We start from the raw sequence: 22,862 nt of genomic DNA on the forward strand, positions 1-22,862 counted from the left end.
AAAAATAACAATCCACTCTCATAAATTCAACTTACTGAAAATTGATATAAAAATACATAATTTATGTATATATGAAAATTTTAAAATATTCAATTAAAGGTTATTGTAAGTTATTCTTGATTTTTTGATACATCTAATAAAGAATTTAGAATTAATTTTATATTGAAATTAAAATTAAATATAAAAATGAATTCGACTTTATTAAAAACGTAAAATGGAACCGACCCGAACACCGTTATTTTAAGTTCTCGGTTACCCGATAACCAACCATTTCCGATTCAATTTTTGGTTAACCGAATAACCGAGAACCGTTATTCACCCCTAGTCTCAGGTAGTGAAATCAAGTTGCCATCGGTTATCAGTTGGTGGAACCGACAACCTTTAAAATTTGATTTGTAATTTCATTATTTAGTTTTATATTCATTTTAAATTATAATTTTAATGTTTTTCTTTCAAACTTTACTATTCAGATTTGAGAAACATAATTGAAAGAAGTTGTTCGATTTGTGGATCGTTGCGAGCTTCAGGAGCCGTTGGATGACGATTAGTTAGATTGTTTTAATCTCAGCCATCTGATTGCTAGTCGTTAGTTTTGATTGTTGAGCTGAAAGATCAGTTAGTTTGTTAAGCTCTTCACTTCTGTAGCTCATCTCTCTCTCTCTCTATCCAATTCAGTTTTCGGAATAAGATCAATTTACTTTTTGTCAATTAGTGTTCTTCAATTTCTTAGCTTGCAAATCTAGTTCGTTTCAATTGGCACCGTCTGCGGGAACCATCAAATGTTGTTTTCCCCAAATTGTAAGTTGAAGATTGAATTTGGGTTCCTCGCGATTCTTGAAGATGGCATCATGTTTTGAGGCAGAGAATTTTACCAGCAAGAACGACTTCGGACTTTGGAGACTGAAGATGCACGCAAGGTTGACCCAATAGGGGCTCACATCTGTGTTGGAGTTGAAGGGGAAAGATAAGAAAGAAAAAGGGGGTTCTCGACGAGAAGATTATCATGAAGCAAGCTGAGATCGAAGCCAGAGCGCATAGCATGATCATATTATGACCTTGTCGATAAAGTTAAGGGAGGTGGCAATGGAGACAAATTTTGCGGGCGATTTGGGTGTGGCCTGATCCAAACTAGAGCTTGAAACAATTTAATTAGATAAAGCCAATTGGGTGTGGCCTGATCCAAAGCTCCATAAATCTCTGACTAGACCCAATATGTAACTTAATAAATCGGAGAATAAATGAGAGACAAGAAATAAAACATAGAAATTCTCTCTCTCTCTCTCTCTTTGGGTGGCGTGAATTTCTTCTCCCACAATCTGTGAGATTTCTGTCTCTTCTTTATTCAAGTCTTAGTATTTTGATAAGATCAGCACACCTTGATATCGAAAAACAGTTCGGGAACTAGTCAGAAGATCTGTGGTCTAGTGTTGAAGATCATCGCGGAGATGGCGCAAGCAATCGTCCATTATTTGGAAAATCAAATTGGTAACCCTAAACCGTAAAATTCATGTTTTAGCATTTATATTCTTTGAGCATGAATTATTTGTGTTCTAGCATGCAATTATGTGGTTAACATGTGAATTGATTAATCCCATAATCTATCAAATATATCTTATGCCTGATCTATTTGCTTTGTACAAGTCTTTCGTTGTGCAAGGGGCACCAAACCCCAACACTGGGGGAGCTATGATCCATGTCCACAAGGGAGAGCTCACCCAACGGATGAATAACGAAAGCACTATCTTCAACATTTAAGATGCTTTGAAATTCCATGGGAAGGAAGGAGCAGAAGGTTAGGAGTGCAGTATCATCCAAGTAGTCACATATTGTTTGGGGGAGGTTGAAGTCACATTCCTATTAATGATTTATCTAACTATGGAACTAATTGATTCGCTCGGATTTTGCATTATTTTAAGGTCATTATTTGGTCAATTTTGAGTGTCAAAGTTGTTAGAGTTTGTATACTAGAAATCACCTTTCGAGTGATTGAATACTGTTAAAACTCTTATTTTATTTTCCAAATGAATAAACAGATTATTTTTGTCATAATGTTGTTATGTTTTACATTTAATGGATGTTTATTACATGTTTAAATGTATAAGTAACTTAACAAAGTCTAAGTCTTTGTTTTAGTAGACCGGTTGTGGGCGTCGTTCACTTTAAGGTAACACAGTCAGTTCTAAACAAAGAAAATGAAAAATTTCACAATCTAGATAGGCTTACTGAATTGGATCTAACAGCGAGACATGTCTTTATGCTATCTACTGAAAGACGAGGCCTCGTAAATTATTGTTTCTTAAAATATGTATCACCGTTAACTTTAAGGGTATTATTGTACACAATATTTACGAGGCCTCGTAAATTATTATTTCAAGTGTGTACATATATTAAAATACATCTAAAAGTTAACGGTGATACATATATTTCAACCATTAGATTAGAAGATCTTGTGGTTAATATATGCCAAGTGTAATATATTTTAAATTTAAATAATTATTAATTAAATTAAAAGGGTATTAATGTCAAATCCTATATGTAGTAATTATAACTAACTACTTTCTCTCTCCTCAAAATCATCTCAAATCTTTAAATTTACGTAACTCTCTCAATTTAAATTATATTTTCGCAAAAAATATATCAAATTAAAGATAATTTAATAAGAATTCCAACGAGATCTCAATTGCATATGTTCCGACGATGTTCGGGTGATGAAATTTGATAAATTATATTTCAATTTTCGTACATGTTGATAAACAACTTTTATCAACAAATACAACAAAAAATCTCAATATATTGTAGGCAAAATCTCAATATTATGCATGTCCAATCTCAATAAAAATGTGTTGATATTTTCTTGTCCTTGTATTGATATTCTAATGTCATATTGTTGATATTTGTAATACACAATGTTGATATAAAAAAACACCCACGAAAATTATCATATGATAACATAATGACGATATTACTCTTTTGTTGATATTTTGTCTACTATTTATTGAGATTTGTGAGTTTTAATCTTATCCACTCATTTTAAAATCAAGGGTGGAGATTTAGTCTTAATTTGTATTAGGATGCTATAAGCATTAAAATAGGACCTGAAATTGTATACAATAATCTCTTATTAATTACCAATTAGTAAACATTTCACACATAATTACTCTCATTCCAAAAGCATAAATCATTGCCATTTACAAAATCTTCTCTTTTGGCCTACGCCATTCTCTTCTTACAGTGGGGTTATCGTCTTCCTCTACTTTAATCATTGCCAAATCCTTGTAATCAGAATTGCAAACAAAGATTACAAAGGAATAAAAAGAAAATCAGAGAGAGAATGATGGCAGACTTAACCGGCGGAGCCGCATCGTCGTCGGTCAAGAGTGAGGGACGTGAGCTCAGGTTTCATGCCCCCTTAGTCCAATCCAATTCGACTCCCCACCCTTCCGATTTTCAGCGCGCCAAATCCGTACACCGCCACCATCCCGCTAAAAACAACGAGAATTTCAACCCGGAGCCGAACGGCAGCGGATTAGACAAATTTCCTGCACCTATCTCAACCATACAGAGGAAACAACACCGACAACGATTGAATTCGAAGGATCACCATCCCTGGGAGGTTAGGGTTTCTTCGAGGCCGGACACACCGATTAAAAATGAGAGATATAGAATTGTTCCTTCCAGATTCAGGCAAAGCGTCAGCGGTTAAAATTTACCGAGCAGTAGCAGCGACGGATGCTCCGCCGTCACTGTGACGGCAAGGCTGCTGCAGGAGGCCACTTCCGATGCAGAGATGAAGAAGCTTTCTAGTATTTCGACATCCAGCTTTGATGAATCGGACACCTGCACCACCGCCACTTCGAATCAGGGCCCACAACTCTTCAATTAAATCCTTTTGGAATTGAATATGAGCATCCACTTGGCGCATGTCAGCATGTGCCTGGAGGCGGCCGGTTTCATCGTGAGGTACCCCCGTTGTATGTTGGCGGCGGCCACACCTTGGCTTGGACCGGCTCATTATCGTCGTTGACCCAACTAGTCACTTGTACACCTTCATCTTCGACAATCATGTTGTGCATGATAATACAGACGTACATTATATCAGCAATGCAGTTGACATGCCGCAAACGCGTTGGACCCATAATTGCGCGCTTCACGTCCTTGCGCGCCGACTTCTGCCGTTCCGCAAAGTAGGTCTTTCTGTCCTCATTTACGCATCTGATCGTCTTCACAAAGACGGGCCACCTAGGGTATATCCCGTCCGCCAAGTAGTAGTTCATATCATGCCGGTTGCCGTTGGCGACAAAACTGATGGCCGTACCGACGCCCTGGCACTGCTTGTTGAAAAGGGGTGACGAGTTGAGGACGTTGAGGTCGTTGTTCGACCCGGCTACCCCAAAATACTCATGCCAAATCTACAGCCGATAATAAGCTACGGCCCCGATGATCATCGTGGGATTCTTTCCCTTGTAACCGGCGGTGTAGAACCCCTTCCAAGCAGCGGGACTGTTCTTCCACTCCCAATGCATACAATCTATGCTGCCTAACATCCCCGGGAACCCATGCTTCTCCCCGTGCATCTGCAACAGATCCTGGCAGTCTTCGGGGGTAGGGTTTCGAAGATACTGCTCACCGAATATTTCAACGACGCCCTGACATAAATACTTCAAACACTGCAAGGCAGTCATCTCACCGATGTGGAGGTACTCGTCCCACATGTCTGTCGCGCCTCCGTAGGCCAACTGCCTGATTGCCGTAGTGCACTTTTGAATAGTTGAGTGGCCGGGTCTGCCAGCCACATCGTGCCTGAAGCGGAAACATAGATATCGACGCTCCAAAGCGTCAACGATACGCATAAATAGCTCCCTGCGCATCCTAAACGCCACCTGAACAGGTTGTCCCCAAACCGCGGCTGCTCTGCGAAGTAGTCGTCATATAGCCGCTGATGTGCAGCTACGTGATCCCGATCAATCACTGTTCGGCGGTGGACAACGGGCCGAGGTACCTGCGGTGGCGGCTGCAAGGCCCTTTCTAACCGCCGCTATGCCTCGCGGATCGTATAGGCCTCTAACTCTTCCAACACTTGCCATTCGAACTCCTCCTCAGCATCCACTATCACCCACGTTACTCATTTCGCTTATTGCTCTTGTACAGAAATTTAGAGAGAGAGAGAATACTCGTTAAAACAAGCGGTGCAAATGAAAATGACGTTCAAATTGCGTATATATAGTGTTTTGGAATTAAAAAAAAATAAAAAAACCGTTGGTCAATCGCTCGCCGATCGCCAGCCTACAATGGCGGCGAGCGCTCGCCTATTTTTTTGCCGATTTGGCGCTCGCCGCCCACAATGGTTCGGCGAGCGGACCGGCCAGCGCCGGGAATCGGCTAGCCGGCCCGCCCGCCGCCATTGTGGATGCTCTAAGCAGTGAATTGAATTTTGAAGTGTATTTTTTATTTTAAATAATAATAATGATATAAAATTATATAGATGGAGTACCTCTTTATTAAAAAAAATTAAAGATTACTAAATTCATCAATTGTATTCAATTAATTTAATTACTACAGAAAAATAGTTACGTATACATAACTATTTTTCTAATTATTATAATATATTAATTGGAATATTTTATAAATACTCCAATACTCCAATACTCCATGATGGAGAAATACATAATCATGAATTCATGATGCAATTAGATTAAACACATATCTCAATTGTAATCTAATGGTACTAAATAAATACATAAATTCATTGAATCTAGACATTCAATTTGGGCCTAAAACAATATTTACACTTTTTTTATTAAGTATCTTTTGAAATCAAAACAAAAATAAATACACTTATCCGAATATTTTTTGATAGTAATATTTATATAAACATGTTAATAATTGATTTAAATAGTTAAATTTTGATTAATTTATCAAAATATTAAATCAAAAAATTATAACTTCATTCACTTACAAAATGTTGTCATTTAATGATGTTCAAAACGATTACATTAAGTTTTTTATTTCTTTTCTTTTTCTTTTATTATTTTAATAAAACACTATCATTTTAAATATCACAAAAGGCTATGTTTATATACGAATGTGATAGATGAGAAAAATTAGAACTTTGTAATTTAACATTTTGATTTCAAATGTTATGGAACTGAATTTTTTTCACTAAACTTCATATATTATACGTAGTTGGAATATAACTTGGTCGATGACAAATGGGGATTAATATGGCTCGAGCTACTAGGTTCCTTGAAGGTATCTCAATTCAGTCTCTGATGCTGTATTGACAGCAGCCATCCACCAGTTTTCATCTTCTTCACTTGCTTCATCCTGCTAGACAAGAGAAAATGGTTTCTGACTTAGTCTAAATAAACGAATTGGGACTTGTTAGATGGAGAGTATATACGATATGCATGCTAACCATCTGAGTAAGATCCAACGCTGTCTGTATTTTTTCCACCTCCTCTGCAACTCTTACAGCTTCAATCCACCATTCTTCTTTCCTGCAGCTGTCTATTAATTTCTCATCACCAGCAAAACTAGTGTCATTTCCTCTTGGAAGATTGCAGAATGAAACTGGATCAGGAATAGCATCCTCGGGGACTTCACGCAGTGGAGATCGATAACCTGTTGCATCCAACAGTGTGTTACAACTCAAATCCTAACATGTTAGAAGGTGTTTCAAAGATGAGATGGACTGAATGTATTTGATACTCTACCTCTGCAATCTGGATCATGGCACTTTTGATAATAAAGAGCTCTTCTCAGGTCAACGACATATATAACTGAAACAAACATCGCTTGTCACTATACAAATTTATCTATAACTTGGTATGATAGAATGGAATGGCGGAATGGTATGTGATTCCTACTTCCATTCTATTCATTTGCTTGGTGTGATGGAATTAATGAGAGAATAGATGAAGATGCAAAGGAAAAATCCAAAGAAATTGACATTTCATTCCTATCTTCATTCCATTCCAACCTTCACCCCATTCCATTCCATCATACCAAGGAGCCCCTTAAAAATATGCAATCATAACAATTATGTTGGAATATAAGTATTATTGCAGAAAATATAAGAAATTTTCAATATACTAGCCGCAAATAAAAAAAAGTGGAAAATACCATGATTGCTTTTATGTTCTCTGCCAATTCGTTCACAATATCGGTTTCTGGACATACTGTAAACGATCAATGCATATTCTGAAAACCAGCACCAGCTTCGAATTTTTCCTGCAAAATGTTGAAGCAATATGACCAAGGAATAGAGGGAAACATAAAGAAACAAGTACAGAAAACAGGTACCATATCATTAAATTAACTACTACTACTATTGATACAGAATGGCTACAGAAACGGTGTTGTGTGACAATGGCACACCTGGTACATTTCCATTAGAAGCAATGGCTATAATAAAAGCATCCAGAGCTGGGAATGGTGATTTTTCCATCAAGCAAGTTGTTGAAGGATCTGTTGTCCAGGCATTGATATCAAATTTTCCGAGGCGTTCAGAATGTCTCTGGATATCATTGGGAATCTGCTACAAAGAATTTTTGAGATATTGAGTGTTAATATTATCACAGAGAGACACACACAACACACATACACACAGAGAGAGAGAGAAACTGAGAGAGCAATAAAAAAAATCATGAAGAAGAAGATAATGGAGCAAGCAAAGTTTACCTCAGTCTCAAAATGCAAGGCTTTCACACAATCTAAATCCATTTTGCAGATCAGAAGTTTGGCAGAATCAACATCCAAGTTGCAAATCAAGGAAGCCATAAATATTTCTTCTTCACTCTGCCACAAAAGTTGCATCATTGTTTAATATTTATAGGATTCCCAAAAAATATATAGATTTTGCACAAGTTAACAGATTATGACATAACTGAGCACGTCCAGCTACCAAGCAACAGATAAATGGTTCCAAGTTGAAGCACATGTTTCAAGTCCTTAAAAACTATCATAAGCATAAAAAGTAAAAAGTAAAAACTGAAACTGATATTGTTGAAATGATTTTTAGGTTAGTAAAGCATATGCAGAAATTCGAAAATACAAATCACTTAAGGCAATCAAGGTATACATCAATAAGATGATGAATTGCAACTTAATGTTTGTAAAGTCCTCACCATGTCCTTACATCTAAAACGACCACTGGGCAGAAGAACCGAGTTCTTCCCTGCTTTTGACGAAAAGGGTAGTCGGAAGCAACGGTTCCTAGAATAAACAGCTGTATCCACAAAAAGATGGAAATCACTATCAATGGAATTGCCACCCTTGGAAATTAATAGTTTGTTATAATTTTGATCTCTTCCTCTGTAACTATGAATGCGTGAACATATCTGCAAAAAAAAAAGTAAAATGAAGAGGTAAGACATTTTGACATTTAGTGAAAAACAGAACAAACCAAAAAATACATCTCCACATTCCTATTTCGAAAAAATAGAAAATTAGTGTTAATGACCAATTCACTGGTTGCAAAATAACTGCTTAATAAAACAGCATCACAGTATACTCGTGGAGATGTTCTAGTTACCAAGACTAGACAAAATAATTGACTAGACATATAATTGACAAAGAGTACCAAAAGATATTGATTTCATTTGCTAACAAACATATAATGACTAGACATAAAGTTTATGAAGAGGATACACCATTCTGGTAATTCCAACGGAAACATACCTCAGCAACAAAAGAACCAACATGTGAATTGTCTTTAAATGCAGTCTTGGGTAAGCGGATGATTAAATGACGAGAGAACTTATCTGTGAACACATTAAATAAATACTGAAAACAAGATAAAACTCAATATACAAAACTATGCATGAGTAAGCAAGTATTTGTCAGCATGCTTTGATGTTAATAAAATATTGTAAGAACATACAGCTATCCATGTAGTAATTATCAGAGGAAGACGTAAGTTACAAAATAGGGTGGCAAGAAGATGGCAAATGTATTACCTTGAGTTGATGAATCAAGCTCTATAACAAAATCTTCGCTTCCTTGGATGGAATACTTCTCAAGTAATGCATCGAAGGTGATAATTAACAAGAGATCCACCATTTCATCTCCATTTCTATCAGCATTTTCCTTTGTATTGTACTCCAAATCAAAATAGAGGTGGCATGGTAGTGCCTAAAAACAAATTAATCATCAGAATACAAGAAGAGTTTTTTACTGTGGAACTTAGTTTAACTTTCAAATCTAATAACAAAATTACTTATCGAGCTCATTTTCTTAAGACTGGATTTCAGGCAAAATGCAAGGCACTACCTCTTCAATTACTTCATAATGGTGACGAAATTTTGAACTCATTTCTTTATACCTGTATAAGACAAACAGCCGCAAAGTTATGTACATATGCCACACATATGAGATAAAACTAGAAAAGCATCAAATTAACCTCCGCCAGAACTCCTTGTATGAAGAAACAAGAAACCTCCTCTGACCATTCATATGATCTTGGTAGCTAAACAAGCGTACATTTCCGTGCTGTTTAGCGAATTTCATCGCATCATCTTGCCTTGGAAAAGTAGTCCAAACATCCTCCCTGACAAAAACATCATTGATACGAATTCTCAGTCACCAATAATCATGGCAATACCCCGATTAATACAAAAGATTTTACCTTAGCTTATTTTGTTCGGCGAGATCAATGCGAATTTCACGCAACAGCTTCAGCAAACGAGCAGGCCTTTTCGGAGGAACCCCATGCGGAGAACCGTAGAACACAACCGGAGAGAACTGTTTGGCAGTTTTCAAATTCACACTCTTATTTGCAGAAATTGGGGGTTCTTGTGATTTAGGTTGCTTTAACTTTCGCTTTCCTTTTCGTTTTTCTCTGATAGCAGATTCTAAAAATGGAACATTGTAAATTGACAACTCTAATTAAAATCCAGACATAAGCAAAAGTGGGATGAAGTTGTTAAATACTGCTAGTATAGAGGAAAAAGGGATGTGAGTGACATTACGGGGAGGAGAGACTCCACATTTGAAGCATTGGAACAAACGATCGACATCATCCATGGTAGTTTCCGTTTTCCCGGCGAACAACCTCATAGATTGAAGACTGAAGCCGCTAGGCGGGAGGGAGAGAGATTTTGGAAGCACCTTAGTAGATTCTTTAAAATTTCTATTTCCCCCCCTGTATTTCTCTGCCAAACATATAATTAATTTACAAATACTTTTTTTTTAAAGGCTATCAAAACCAAGTCTATTGTGCAACAATACTAATCTCCAATGGCACATGGATCTGTAAATCGAGAAGCATTTAGTTGTAGACACATTCGTATTATATTTAACCTTTCATGCTCTATAATTGTTTCAAGATACAAAATGATCATACACACTCTATAACCTTTATTTGCTTGTGCTCTATATTTACTGAATTAATTCATGGCAAATCACCGGGGTACACACAAGCTGATTAAGATAAAGCACTTAGGTACACACAAGCTGATTCTTAAGTCCAATTCAGATCTCACAATTTTATAAGTTCATTTTGGTTTCATCAGGCCCAACCCAAGCTTATTCACTTACTTAGATGTTTAATAACTAACCAAAGCAAATAAACAAAGACACAAAACAAATGGGACATTAGTAGATGACATTTCGATGTGTTGCAAAATTCCAAATCTTAAATCTTTTCTCTAACTTAATTGATATGTAGGTGTTGTCCCATTAATCTCGTCAATTCCAAATATTCTATTGTATATATACTAGTATATGATATGCGTAATTAAATTCCAGTTTTGCATAGTGTCCAAACGATAATTTCTTGTCATTTTATTGGGGCAATATGGCCGCCTATTAACAAGTTAATTGAATGTTTATCATTCATGCTGTATATTTTGTACTAATCAGTCCAAGTGTATTGTAAATGTCACCCTTTTTGGCAGTCCCTTGATTATTTTTTGAAATGCCAGTTTTGTTGATTCTCAACTATGATTAGTGGTATAAGGTACATTGAATTTGTAATATTGGAGTTAGAGTAAGCAAAATGGGAGAAGAATACATACGATGCTGTGACAGACAGTTCTGGATGGATGTTGTAGTCTCCTCAGGCCTGGTTGTATTTGCGGGCCTCACATCTGGGCTTAGTCTCGGGCTCTTATCACACAGCAAGGTCGATCTTGAAGTCCTTGTGAAGGCTGGCTTGCCCAAAGATCGGAAGAATGCTGGTTTTGTTATCTACCTACATTTTCTTGTTTGATAGAAGTAATTTGCAACTGTAGTACTAACTTTTCGACTGCTTTTGTGACCAGCTAAGGTTCTTCCCCTTGTCAAGAATGAATGCTTCCTCTTATGTACGCTGCTCATTGCCAAATCCCTTGCTACCGAGGTATGCTTGCTACTTTGAGTATAAGGATGTTGATCTCAATAGACTGAAGTTTTTTTTTTTTTTTTTGTACAGGCTCTTCCCCTTTTCCTGGATAGAATTCTTCCATTCTGGTTTGCCATTCTGGTTTCAATCATTCTTGTGGTGGCTTTTGTAGAGGTGATGCTATTTATAAATCTTAGGCTAATAGGCTCTCTTTCTCTCTCTCATGATATTAGTATTTGGTGCACGTAGGTCATTCCTCAAGCTGTGTGCACAAGGCATGGTTTGGGTTTCGGCGCAAAGTTGGCTCTTTTTGTTCGGTTCCTGCTCTTAATATTAAGCCCTGTATCGTATCCTGTCAGTAAGGTAACAATCCAACATCAAGTCACATACTTGCAATTCGAGGAGTAACAAGTTTAGGTTTGGGCAGGTGTTAGACTGGCTTCTTGGAGAAAACCATCCCCTAATATTCAGAAGAGCAGAGCTGAAAACATTGGTGGATTTGCACGGCGTTAAGGTTCTGCAAACGCAATTAAGTATGTGTTTGATGATATGTTGAGATTTTTTTTGGCATTGTATGTTTCAGGCTGGAAAAGGCGGAGATCTAACAGATGACGAAACGAATATCATAAGCGGAGCGTTAGGCATGGTGGAGAGGAAGGCTAAAGACGCCATGACGCCATTGTCCAAAGCCTTCTCCCTCGACATCAACTCCAAACTCGATCTGTAAGCATCGACCTTCCACTCTTTTATCTATCTCCACTCACTCCAATAATTTATGTTGCTGAAGCCACACTATGAAGACAATCTCGGGCAAGGGCCACAGCAGAATACCGATTTATTCGGACAATCCAGCCAACATCATCGGCCTCATTCTTGTTAAAAACTTGATGCTGTACCATCCAGCAGAGGAGACTCCCATAAGAAAGGTAACGATCAGGAGAATCCTGAGGGTGTATGAGAGTTGGTCGTTGTTCGAGGTGCTGAAGCTGTTTCAAGAGGGGCATGGTCACATGGCGGTGGTGGTAAAGTCGGATGTGAGAGAAGGAAGCGATAGTGTTAGTGATCCACCAAGAATCATCATCGAGTCGGATTATAAGATAGGGGAGAGAGAGATTCTGGAGGTGTGCAAAACTCCATCCCGAACTACATCTCTGGACATATTGAGGGAGCACTTGCATGGGAGCATCTCGAATGAGGAACTTGAGTCTCTGACGAGCAGATTCATCGATGAAGAGGTGATCGGCATCATTACCATGGAAGACGTCTTGGAAGAGCTTCTGCAGGAGCAGATCATGGATGAAACTGATCATCACGTGGAGATGCATGACAAGTGAGTGAATTAAGCATACATGATACACTCACTACTCACTACTCACTACTCACTACTCAAATAGTACTAATTTTGTTGTTAATGGGTTTCCACTCTAGAATAAGGGTGAGGTTTCCATCATCGATATCCTCATCTTCGGGCAAGTGGACAACGGCGGCAGCGTCCTTCTCTTCGTTGAGCTCGCCTGTGCCTTCATACATATCACCATCTTCGCCTAAACTGCATTCTCCCAGATCCTTGAGCACACTTCGCAGATCTCTATTAGTCCACCAGGTACTACTAATTTCATACTACCATTTCTTTCTTTTTTTTCTTTTTTTTCTTTTTTTTTTCTTTTTTTTTTTGCATTTTAAGAAGATTTATATACGTTTTCTCTCCATCTTCAGCTTTCCTCCATATCTCAGCACATCTCCAGAAAGTCGGACCAAGCATTTTGAACATCCATGCACGAGAGTACTACTAGTACAAATTTGTTCACCTCCAATCAAACCAAAATCCATGCAAATCAAATTAAGATTTGAATTGTCATCTACTCCTGATTTATCATCATCAACTCAAGTTGATCAGTTTTTTTTTATGAAAAAAGGCACTTCCTAATTATGAATTTAAGTTATTGGAGTATTTGTCAGAGTTCAGAATCTATTTAAACTTACTTTCATAACTTACAACTATTTATCAAAGTTTTTTGCTAATTTGTTAACTCATAGTTATGGATATCGTACTTAGTATACTCTTTTTTGGACTTTTGTGATCCTGTGACTGGTAAAATTTCAAGTAGTGAGTGTTGTCATACTACTTTTTACATTTAAAAATATTTATTGATTAATGGACGTATTATATAAATAAGTCCTATATACATCTACCTCATTCACTTTTTGAATTCCTCTTTCTTTTGCCGTTTTTGAATTTATTATGTTTAATAAGAAAGTAGTGATGAAATCATATTATGTCAAATACATATAGACAAAAAACTGTACATCAGTGGTCCTAAAATTTGGAATGCATACTTATTAACAATTTGAAGCTGAAATCAAATATAAAAATACAAATTAATCGGATTATGCAATTCTATAATTAAAATAATTTAGCTCAATAAAGCAAATGATATCATTGCAGATGATCCGGAATTAAATTATTAAAATCATAATTCATTTTAGTTTTATCCTATATATATGGACAGTGGCGGAACCAGAAAATTGTACAAGCCGGGGCTGAAATTTAAAAAAAAAAATATAAATATATATATATTAAAATATTTAATTTTACATGTAATGTCTGTTCAACTTTTAATTACAAATTACAAGCCGGGACTTACTACTGTACTACAAATTTTAATTACATTTTATGCAAATAAAACATAAAAAATGAGAAACTGAAAATTGAATCATAAAATCTGAGAAACGAGCCAAGCTGCTGCACTAAGCCCTAAATTGCATATCGAGTTTGATATACATCACCCATGGACCGTCAATTGATTCAATTCTTACCTGAATCGTGAAAGGTGCGGCTGGAAATCTCTAGCAGATTAGAAGCAGCGAGAGCGTTGTCTCACAAGTCGCGAATCTCCAGCTCCAGGCGTGAGAAAATTTGGGAGAAAATTTGGGCCAATTGTGTATGGACTTAGAGCTAGGGCTGGCACTATTAGTTAGTTAGTTTATTAAATTAGAAGGCCCAAATGAAAAGCCCAAGTTGTAAAATAAAAAGCCTAAACAAATAAGCCCACTTTCTTCTTCTTCCCCAATTTTCAATCGCGTAACAGCTTCTTCCCCAATTTTCAATTGCAGAATTTACAGGTAACAGGTGACGGAGTCAGGGCTCGCTCCGGGGCGGAAATCGGTCGGAGCACGACGGTATAAGGGTAATTTAAGGTCTGGTGCCGGGCAAGCCCCCGCTGGCGCGGGGGCTTGGCACTGTGTAGTTCCGCCGCTGAATATGGACAACCAGTGCTAATACGAGTAAATTTGATCAGTTTATTTTTGTCTTTAGTTTTAGAAAAATTTATTGTACATATTTCAATAATTAATAAGAACTATATTGTCATTTTCCAGCATTTTTTACATATTCAACTATAACTATTGTTATTTTCTTTTATAAAATTCGATTTGGTATATTTGTAGTAGAAATTTAGTACTTACCCGCCGTTTCACGATGACGATATTTCATTTTCTAGTGTGTGTCGGTATTCATCACTTACATCAGAACATACTCAAAATTTTAATTACTGTTAGCATAATTTTTCCAATTAATGCCAAAATTGGACGGCTAGTTGAATATATTGTCATATGTTGGAGCCATATACAGAGGTATCAAACTTCAATCTAAAATTAATCGCATAAGATACGAGTTTTAATGTATAATTAATAAAATATAAGAGGGTATAATGAAAATGTAATTAGAGTAAGTTAAAATATGAGACGGATATAATGAAAATGTAATTGGAGTAGGTTAATGGAGAATGAAACTCACTTATTAAAGAGAAAAATGTTATTAAAAATAAATGTTAGACTATTTTTATGGTAAAACCAAAATGGAAAAGTCTCTAATTTCATGAGACGGATGGAATATTGCATAAAATTAAAATTGTATTGGTTGGTCGGCAGTAATGCTCACTGCCGAATATATTTAAGCCGCGGTTGAAACTTTTCGAGATTCTGTGCTTTGTTTCCGTTCTACAAATCGGGTCAAGTACAAGTTAAAGTTCCTATTTATTGTGCGTTATTTGTTTAATGCCAAAAACAAATTGCATCTAAATTCCATTTACCAAATGCAACTATATGATGACTAGTCTTAAACCAGCGCTTACATCTGACGTTATAAATCAATTCTATGAAATGCGACATTTTCAATCATAATCCACGATAACCAATTGTGTATTTACGTAAGGAATTTGCATTTCTATGCGACAAATATGTCAAAACCGTGGCCCATTTTCGATATGTTGAAAAAATCCAATCGCCGACTATTTGGAAATATTCAAGCCATAAAATCAATAAAGCTCAACTAGTCTCAATTAAGTACTCCATTTGGCAAAAATAGGATATACTATTTAAATTAATAAACCTCTCAAGTATAGCTGAGTTAGAGTATATACACAGTGGATATTCTATAAATCGTCATTACTTATTCGTAAAAAAATTGAGGAGAAATTAAGAAATAACGCAAGCATTAGGATCCTCGTCGGCGCTCCTCTGATAATATGCCGGGTAGGGCAGGGCGGCGTGATGATGCTGGTAGTAGTAAGGGTTGTGATAGTAAGCTTGTTGATAAGCTTTGAGTAATTGGGCTGCTGCCTCTTCGGCTTTCTTCTTGTCGTCGGCCGCTTTCTTGGGCTCTTCCTTCTTGGGCTCCTCCTTCTTCTTTTCCGGCTCCTTCGCTGGCCCCACTGATATGATCTCTGTGTTGCAAATCTTCCTCAGCTTTGCCACCACATCTATAGGATCTATGTTTCCAGTTACAGTCAGCTTTTTGTCTTTTGGATCCAGTGAGATTGACTCCAGACCTGGGGTCAGAAATGGGATTAGCACGTGTTTGTGGCTTCTTTTATACAATAGTATACGAGAAGATCTGGTTTATTTTAAAATACACTACCTGATAGGCCGGAGACTTTTTTCATGGCTTTTTGTTTGGTTTTGTCGTCGGCTAGATCCAATTTCAGTATAACCTTCTGCAGCATATAAGGATCAAGATCAATAAAAAGATTTTTAGCTTACAGCTAATATATAAAATCATTTCTACGAGGAAATATGCAAGAATCAGAATCGAAACACAGAAAAGTAGATGCTAAAATGCGTGCGCACACTGACCATCATCTTTGTTTGGATTTTGGAAATAGTACTATATTTTTCTTCTTCTTCTTCTTTTGATTGTGTTGAAGGTAGGGAGGAGAAGAAAATTGAAGAAATAAAAGAATATGAAGAAATAATTGGATGGGATGTGCGGGTGCCCAATACAATAGAGATGTTTATATACTGGCAAATGGAGTGACTGAGTCAACAAGAGTCAAGATGATTAGTCTACGGTCAAGATTTTCATCATTCATGGATGAGATGAGACTTTAGGGTGGGCGATGAATCCAGAATGCTTAATTTTTAATATTCCCCCGGTCCAACCATAAGCAATGAATTTAGTAATTGACTAACTGATTTTTGCAAATAGCAATAATAACACAAATACACAATACAAGAAAACAAAACGCATAGCTTATTAAGAGTTTGTCAATACAACATTTCAGAAACGATATAATGGACCATGAGAGACAACCCAAAGATTATACAAGTACCTCAATGAACAAATTTTATTTTTATTTTTATATAGTACTCCAAGTACTAAAAACTGCTACTTGAATGTATAAAACCATAGGAGTATTTTTTTACTAAAAACTTTCATATAAGCTTAAGCTAAACTGCCACTTGCATGTATAAAACCATACAAAAATTTCTTTTCCAAGTAATAAAACTTCATTAAAACAAGCGTCAGAGAAGATAGTTCTGATAAAGTAAAACCAAAATGTGTCTCATTTGTGCAAGTCATTAGCAAATAAACAACTGATTGAAGCTAAATCAAAGGATATTCCTAATCAACTCTCACAAAAATTAGATCCAAGAGCATTTTCTCTATTTCTTCTTCTCGCCACCACCGGCAGCCCTGCTCCAACAAGAACAAAGAACAATAAGATATACTAGTACTAAAGAAAGAAACATTATTTCACCATTTCTTTTAAAGGAGGCACAAAGATAATTCACCTCATCTTTCGGAGAGCGCCAGACATCTCCTCTCTCTTCCTCTTTGCCCTCTTGTGGGTGCCTAACTTTCTCTTGGCTACTTTCAAAGCACGCTTGTCCTTCCCGACTTTGAGAAGCTCAGTGATCCTCTTCTCATAAGGTGCAAATCCAGCAACTTCTCTGATAAGGTTCCTCACGAAATGCACTCGCTTGCTTGTTTTCTGAATTAAAACATAGGTTTTGAGCATAAACAAGTTGAAAGACCAACTGGGGCTACCAAAAGCAGGGAAATGGATTTTCTACACAATCAATCAGACAAAAAAACATTCCCATACAAAATGTCTACGTTCCAAATCTTAAACGAAATCCAAAATTTTCAACTATCATACACATCTAAAAACAGTTATTCCTTCGAATATCTCAACTCTCTGAATCAGCTCAAAGAGTTCGTGTATCACTGAATTAGTGCGTAACCAAACAATAAAGTAAGACAGCGTTCAGATTTGAATAACTAAACATCAGCAATCAAAATTCTTGATCATATTACTACATTTGTCAGTGACTACATACAAAATGTCTACCTTCAGAGGCTAGTATATCTAAAAAAGGTTACTCCTTCAAATATCCCAACTCTTTGAATCAGCTCAGAGATCATGTATCACCAAATTAAGGCATAACTAAACAACAGAGTAGCACAAGTTCCAAATTTGAACAACTAAACATTAGCAATCAAAATTCCTGATATCCTACAAAATACATTTGTCAGTGACTATGAGTTCATAGAGCTCATGTATCAGTGAATTAGGATTTAGGGCATCACAAAACAACAGAGTGAGACAACTTTCTAATTTGAATAACTAAATTTGAGCATAATGAATCATTGGCTACATTTGTTAGTAACTATGATTCTAGCAAATGAATCAGTAATGTGCGTATATTTAAAGATTATCTTTAAGAATTGCGAAAACAAAAGGAGCAAGTTAGTACATGACACAAATTCATGAATTATATAAAAATTAAAATAGACAGCACTGGATGAAATTGCAATAACAAAAGGCATTCAACTCACCCCTTTCCTATCTGAGGGGCGCGGCGCTAGCTCCTTTGGGGTAACGACATGACCTTTCTTCAACCCCACAAAGATACCACTGTTTTGCTGCTTTGGAGCCATGGAGTAGATGGAGGCGTCCCTGGAAAGAAAGATGGAGGTGAAGAAGTTTTTAACCTAATTATAGTTAGTGACTTTGGGCTTAGGTTTGGGCGTTAGTAGTGGGCTCTTTAGTGGGCTTTTTAACTAACCCTAATTAGTTAGTAGATTTGGGTATGATTAGTGGGCTCTTTTATAGTCTCCAAAATTTACTACTAAATTTGATTTATTTATATAAATGAATGACTATGATCCATCTGTGCTTTTATGAGGAACGAATGGTAGAGATAACAAGCACAAGGATTGTGTTTTTTTTTTTTTTTTCACTTTTCAATATATGACTATGATTTATTTGTGTTATTATTTATAAGATTTAGGCCAAAATTGGTCTTGAACATATAGCCATTTTACATTTTTGGTCATAAACTTTATCTTTTAGATTTTTTTGTATTGCACATAGGGGTGTGCATTTGGTTTTTCGGTTCGGTTTTTGTCCAAATCGAACCGAACCGAAAAAACGAATTTCCTTGAAAATCAAAACCGAACCGACCCAACCGAAAAACCGAAAACCGAAAAACTGAACTTAAAAAACCGAATTAAACCGAAAAACTGAAATTTTCAACAAAAACCGAAAAATCGAAAAAAATGTGGAGTATATATTAATATATACTTATATATAATTTATTTATTTTATATATACTAATATAAATTAAAATATATGATATAAAATTAATAGAATATATATAATACATACTATATAAAATATATTCAAAGTATATAGTATTATATACTCCCTCCGTCCACGAATAGGAGTCTCATTTCTATCCGGCACGGGTTTTAAGAAATGTTAAGAAAGTGGGTGAAAGAAAGTTAGTGGAATAGGGGTCCCACTTGTATATATTAGTATTAAATGATATGTGAGTGGAATGAGTTAGTGGAATGTGAGGTCTCTTTACCATTTATGGTAATTATGAACCGGGACTCCTATTCGTGGCCGGACCAAAATGGAAAAACGGGACTCCTATTCATGGACGGAGGGAGTATATCATATAATATATTTAAATTAATAGAATAAATATATATAATATTATATTTAAAATATTATTCGGTTTTTCGGTTTTTTTTCGCCCGAACCGAACCGAAAATTCGATTTTTTTTATTCTTAAAACCGAACTGAACCGAAAAACCGAAAAAATCAAACCGAATTTCAAAATTTCGGTTTGGTTCGGTTCGGATATTCGGTTTTCAGTTTTTTTTGCTCACCCCTACTTGCACATATGGAAATTTGACCATTTTGGTCCTGCACATATGGAAATTTGATCATTTTGGTCCTCCCGTCAATAGTTCTGTTAAAAACTAACGGTCAACGGGTTTAATCCCGATTTTGACCAAATTAAACTCTTAATTCTGATTTTTAAGTCACTAATTAATCTCTTAATTATTTTAACAAATATCCATTTAAAATTAAAATTAAATAAATAATATAAAAATTAAAATGAAATACAACCCGTCGATTTCTCTCTCAATCACTCATGGGGAATTCTCTCAACACCAACACTAAAACGTCTCTCTCTCTCTCAACGATTCACTCACTTCTACGGAACCCTCCTCCGATCGGCGACGGCGAATCCAGGCAAACGACGGCCAAACCTAGTCCTAGACACGACGACGATGACGATGAGCACAAGGAGATGAAGGTCAAGCTCGTCGTCCGCCTCCCCCGATCCGACGACAAGGAGACCCCCAAAATCAATAAGAAGGATTTCGCGCATTCAGCGTCGGAGCCGGAACCCGAGCATGCCTCCGAATCCGAACCGGATTCTGGCTCCCCCGCCTTCGAGGATCGAGACGTGAAGAAGCGGAAGATCAATGACGTCGATCACAAATCTGAAGGTGCGGTTTCAACTCAGGTGGGGTTGAATTCTGCCTTGGTTGCCCCCAATTTTGAGAATTTAGGAATCAGGGAATTGGGAGAGAGTTTTTCCCTTCTGAAAATTAATGAATTTCGAGGTTTTGGCAGTTTTTTCGTAAATGGAATTTTTATTTTGGGAATGGAATTTCGGAATTTGAATGCTGGGGGTTTCTTTTGGGATTTCGCTCCATAACTAGGGTTTGAGATGAAGAGGAAGTGAGAAGATGAAAGATTAGAGGAAGGAAGAAGAAAGAAGATGACGGATGAAGTGAATTGCGATGCGATGTTGAAAAAATAAAAACCCAAGATTTAATTCTAATTTTAAATGGATATTTGTTAAAATAATTAGGAGATTAATTAGTGACTTAAAAATCAGAATTAAGAGTTTAATTTGGTCAAAATTGAGGAGGACCAAAATGATCAAAATTTCATATGTGCAGGACCAAAAAATCTAAAAGATAAAGTTTATGACCAAAAAGATAAAGTGGTTATATGTTTAGGACCAATTTTGGCCTTTACTCTATTTATAATAATAATTGAGTTCAAAATTACAATAATTGTTTTTTTCTGCTTTCTACTTTTGAACAAATGCCTATAATTCATTTCATTTCATTTTTATAGTGAATAGTTGAGAACTTGAGATAAATAACACACTCTGGGTTAGTATAGCTTATCCAAAGGTATGTACACTTTTCATGGTTTGTAATGAAAAATAGAGATATACATGGATTGAAATGAGGTTTTGATATGTGTTTCCGTTAAGTTGGGAGCTACAACACTTGCGAACTTCCCTTGGAGTCTCTTACGTCAGCTGCAGGCATATGCAGTGCCTCTGCTAACCTATTTATACTTTTGTTTGTGAAAAATGGTATTCATATGTAGTAGTAGTAGTACAAAAATATGTACATATTGACTAGACATGAGTTGTTCATAAATTTTCAAAAAACACTAGCATATAATTCTGGTTCTGGTGCAAGAATTCAAGAACTTCATTAATCTACTCATTTCAAACTTGGTGAAATCTTGTCGTTGCTACTGTGAAGATGACGAAGATCATCCGCCCAAACCAAGAGACGGGAGAGCTGGGACGAGCTGAAAGGAACGAGTCTAGTCACATGTTGTTGAGGAAATTACCTAATGGCTATGCTTGAGTGTACTATATATATATGCATGCTATGCATCTGAAATTCTGAACATAGCATCGTTCTTTAAGCGTGTTTGTGCACATAACAGTAGACTTATATACATGTTCATAGATTGAATTAAGTGTGTTGAAATAATATAAACCCAATCTTATCACTACTTACAGCAAATCAACTGGTAAGATCATAAAAGGGTATACTAACAAATACACCATTATTTATTACTACTACCAAATCATCCTTTTACAACTTGCATCAGTATTCAAATGAAAATAAAAGAAAAAGCTGAAGGATTAAGCTAATTAAAACCTCAAAAATCGATTTTTTTTTTCAAGATGAAGTGGGCTTCTTAATTGAGCACGCGCTTTTGAAAGCTTCGATTTGTGATCGGCATTTACTCTGATCGCCTTTGTTCTCTTCCAGACATTTCTTCAGCGCCTCCACATCACACGGCGACATAATTTTTCTCACACTATCGCTATCGCTCATGTCTGTCTTATTGATTGTCCCACTTCCTCCCATTTCTGAAAAATTCCAGTAGCGAAGAAGAAAATGACTAAATGAGCTTGTTCTGCAATTCGGCTGCTATGGTGAACCCTAGGCAGAAAAGAGGGATAAATTAATGGGGTGAGAATGTGAGATCCCCTGCGGCTAATAAATTCAGGCAAACTATTTTAAAATAGAAATTCAAAAAAGTTTCAAAACCCTACTTAAAATTCAACAACGGTCCAATTTAAAATTAATTAATTCAAAATTTTTTGGCACGAAAAATAGGAGAGAAAAATAAAATAAAATATATTAAGAGTGAATTGATGTTTAGTTTTTTTTTTTTAAAATAACTCCAACTCAACTTAATTGAGACATAGAGAGTGCACTTAATTAATTCAGATTGCTTGTTACTGACTATCTGAAGTAAAAATGGGCAAAACATTCATCTCAAACGTTAGTAATAATCCATCCGTCCCCGATTAAGAGTCACATTTTTTCATTTCGGTTTGTTCCCGATTAAGAGTCACACTTCATTTTTACTATAAATGGTAAGTAGGTCACACGTTCCACTAACTTACTTTACTCACATTTTATTATAAAACCAATATAAAAAAGTGGGTCTCACATTCCACTAACTTTTTCAATCAACTTTTCTTTAAATTTCTTAAAATTCGTGCCCTGTCAAAGTGTGACTCTTAGTTGGAAACGAAGGGAGTAGTAATTAATTTCTGAGCATCCACAACGATTGGTCTGAAGTAATGTTGGCCCTTCCGCAGGACATGATGGCATGAGTCCATCATT

At 36.2% G+C, this 22,862-nt stretch overlaps 4 protein-coding genes across 9 annotated transcripts; 1 reads left to right on the plus strand and 3 right to left on the minus strand.

Annotated features, from left to right (window-relative positions):
* Nucleotides 1-6,090: 6,090 nt before the first annotated feature.
* LOC125214205 (DNA primase) lies at nt 6,091-10,120 on the minus strand. Of its 5 annotated transcripts, none has more exons than XM_048115127.2 (13): nt 9,969-10,120; nt 9,626-9,851; nt 9,401-9,547; nt 9,271-9,322; nt 8,958-9,132; nt 8,680-8,762; nt 8,127-8,339; nt 7,681-7,797; nt 7,378-7,534; nt 7,123-7,230; nt 6,714-6,779; nt 6,416-6,621; nt 6,091-6,324 (listed from the first exon to the last, which is right to left on the minus strand). In XM_048115127.2, exons 1-13 carry the CDS (start codon nt 10,054-10,056, stop codon nt 6,235-6,237), a joined length of 1,728 nt encoding a protein of 575 aa, XP_047971084.2. In that variant the 5' UTR covers nt 10,057-10,120; the 3' UTR covers nt 6,091-6,234. The 5 variants fall into 5 exon arrangements, 4 of the variants coding, with proteins under 4 accessions (XP_047971084.2, XP_047971082.2, XP_047971083.2 ...); XM_048115125.2 differs by having other exon boundaries at nt 6,091-6,327; XM_048115126.2 differs by having other exon boundaries at nt 7,378-7,537.
* Nucleotides 10,121-10,996: 876 nt separating this feature from the next.
* On the plus strand, nt 10,997-12,654 carry LOC125209926 (DUF21 domain-containing protein At2g14520-like). The gene is made up of 7 exons (XM_048109503.2): nt 10,997-11,177; nt 11,262-11,338; nt 11,411-11,494; nt 11,570-11,683; nt 11,748-11,834; nt 11,904-12,043; nt 12,108-12,654. Exons 1-7 carry the CDS (start codon nt 10,997-10,999, stop codon nt 12,652-12,654), a joined length of 1,230 nt encoding a protein of 409 aa, XP_047965460.2.
* A 3,018-nt stretch (nt 12,655-15,672) lies between these two features.
* On the minus strand, nt 15,673-16,937 carry LOC125214206 (heavy metal-associated isoprenylated plant protein 12-like). Of its 2 annotated transcripts, XM_048115128.2 has the most exons (3): nt 16,454-16,937; nt 16,239-16,314; nt 15,673-16,149 (listed from the first exon to the last, which is right to left on the minus strand). In XM_048115128.2, the coding sequence occupies exons 1-3, from the start codon at nt 16,457-16,459 to the stop codon at nt 15,797-15,799; spliced, it is 435 nt and encodes a 144-aa protein (XP_047971085.2). In that variant the 5' UTR covers nt 16,460-16,937; the 3' UTR covers nt 15,673-15,796. The 2 variants fall into 2 exon arrangements, with proteins under 2 accessions (XP_047971085.2, XP_088925480.1); XM_089069354.1 differs by lacking the exon at nt 16,454-16,937 and having other exon boundaries at nt 16,239-16,323.
* Nucleotides 16,938-17,122: 185 nt separating this feature from the next.
* On the minus strand, nt 17,123-18,592 carry LOC125214207 (large ribosomal subunit protein eL36y-like). Its single transcript, XM_048115129.2, has 3 exons — nt 18,441-18,592; nt 17,393-17,592; nt 17,123-17,294 (listed from the first exon to the last, which is right to left on the minus strand). Exons 1-3 carry the CDS (start codon nt 18,540-18,542, stop codon nt 17,264-17,266), a joined length of 333 nt encoding a protein of 110 aa, XP_047971086.1. The 5' UTR covers nt 18,543-18,592; the 3' UTR covers nt 17,123-17,263.
* Nucleotides 18,593-22,862: the final 4,270 nt, after the last annotated feature.

Source organism: Salvia hispanica, chromosome 3 (assembly GCF_029641045.1).
Source record: "Salvia hispanica isolate PSC_SH4W2 chromosome 3, Shi_PSC_v1, whole genome shotgun sequence".
In the NCBI taxonomy this organism is placed as follows: Eukaryota; Viridiplantae; Streptophyta; class Magnoliopsida; order Lamiales; family Lamiaceae; genus Salvia; species Salvia hispanica.

Bases quoted from the DNA above. Each gene is read 5' to 3' on its own strand.
- LOC125214205 (XM_048115124.2), bottom strand. From the start codon at position 10,056: ATGAGGTTGTTCGCCGGGAAAACGGAAACTACCATGGATGATGTCGAT. The intron at 9,548-9,625 runs GTAAAATCTTTT...TGTTTTTGTCAG, and splicing joins GCCGAACAAAATAAGCTAAG to GGAGGATGTTTGGACTACTT. The intron at 8,340-8,679 runs GTATGTTTCCGT...TTTTTTTTGCAG, and splicing joins TTGGTTCTTTTGTTGCTGAG to ATATGTTCACGCATTCATAG.
- LOC125209926 (XM_048109503.2), top strand. From the start codon at position 10,997: ATGGGAGAAGAATACATACGATGCTGTGACAGACAGTTCTGGATGGAT. The intron at 11,178-11,261 runs GTTTTGTTATCT...TTTTGTGACCAG, and splicing joins CAAAGATCGGAAGAATGCTG to CTAAGGTTCTTCCCCTTGTC. The intron at 11,495-11,569 runs GTGATGCTATTT...TGGTGCACGTAG, and splicing joins TTGTGGTGGCTTTTGTAGAG to GTCATTCCTCAAGCTGTGTG.
- LOC125214206 (XM_089069354.1), bottom strand. From the start codon at position 16,323: ATGCTGCAGAAGGTTATACTGAAATTGGATCTAGCCGACGACAAAACC. The intron at 16,150-16,238 runs GTAGTGTATTTT...TTCTGACCCCAG, and splicing joins AAAAGTCTCCGGCCTATCAG to GTCTGGAGTCAATCTCACTG.
- LOC125214207 (XM_048115129.2), bottom strand. From the start codon at position 18,542: ATGGCTCCAAAGCAGCAAAACAGTGGTATCTTTGTGGGGTTGAAGAAA. The intron at 17,593-18,440 runs GTGAGTTGAATG...GTTTTAATTCAG, and splicing joins GCCCCTCAGATAGGAAAGGG to AAAACAAGCAAGCGAGTGCA. The intron at 17,295-17,392 runs GTGAATTATCTT...TTGTTGGAGCAG, and splicing joins GGCGCTCTCCGAAAGATGAG to GGCTGCCGGTGGTGGCGAGA.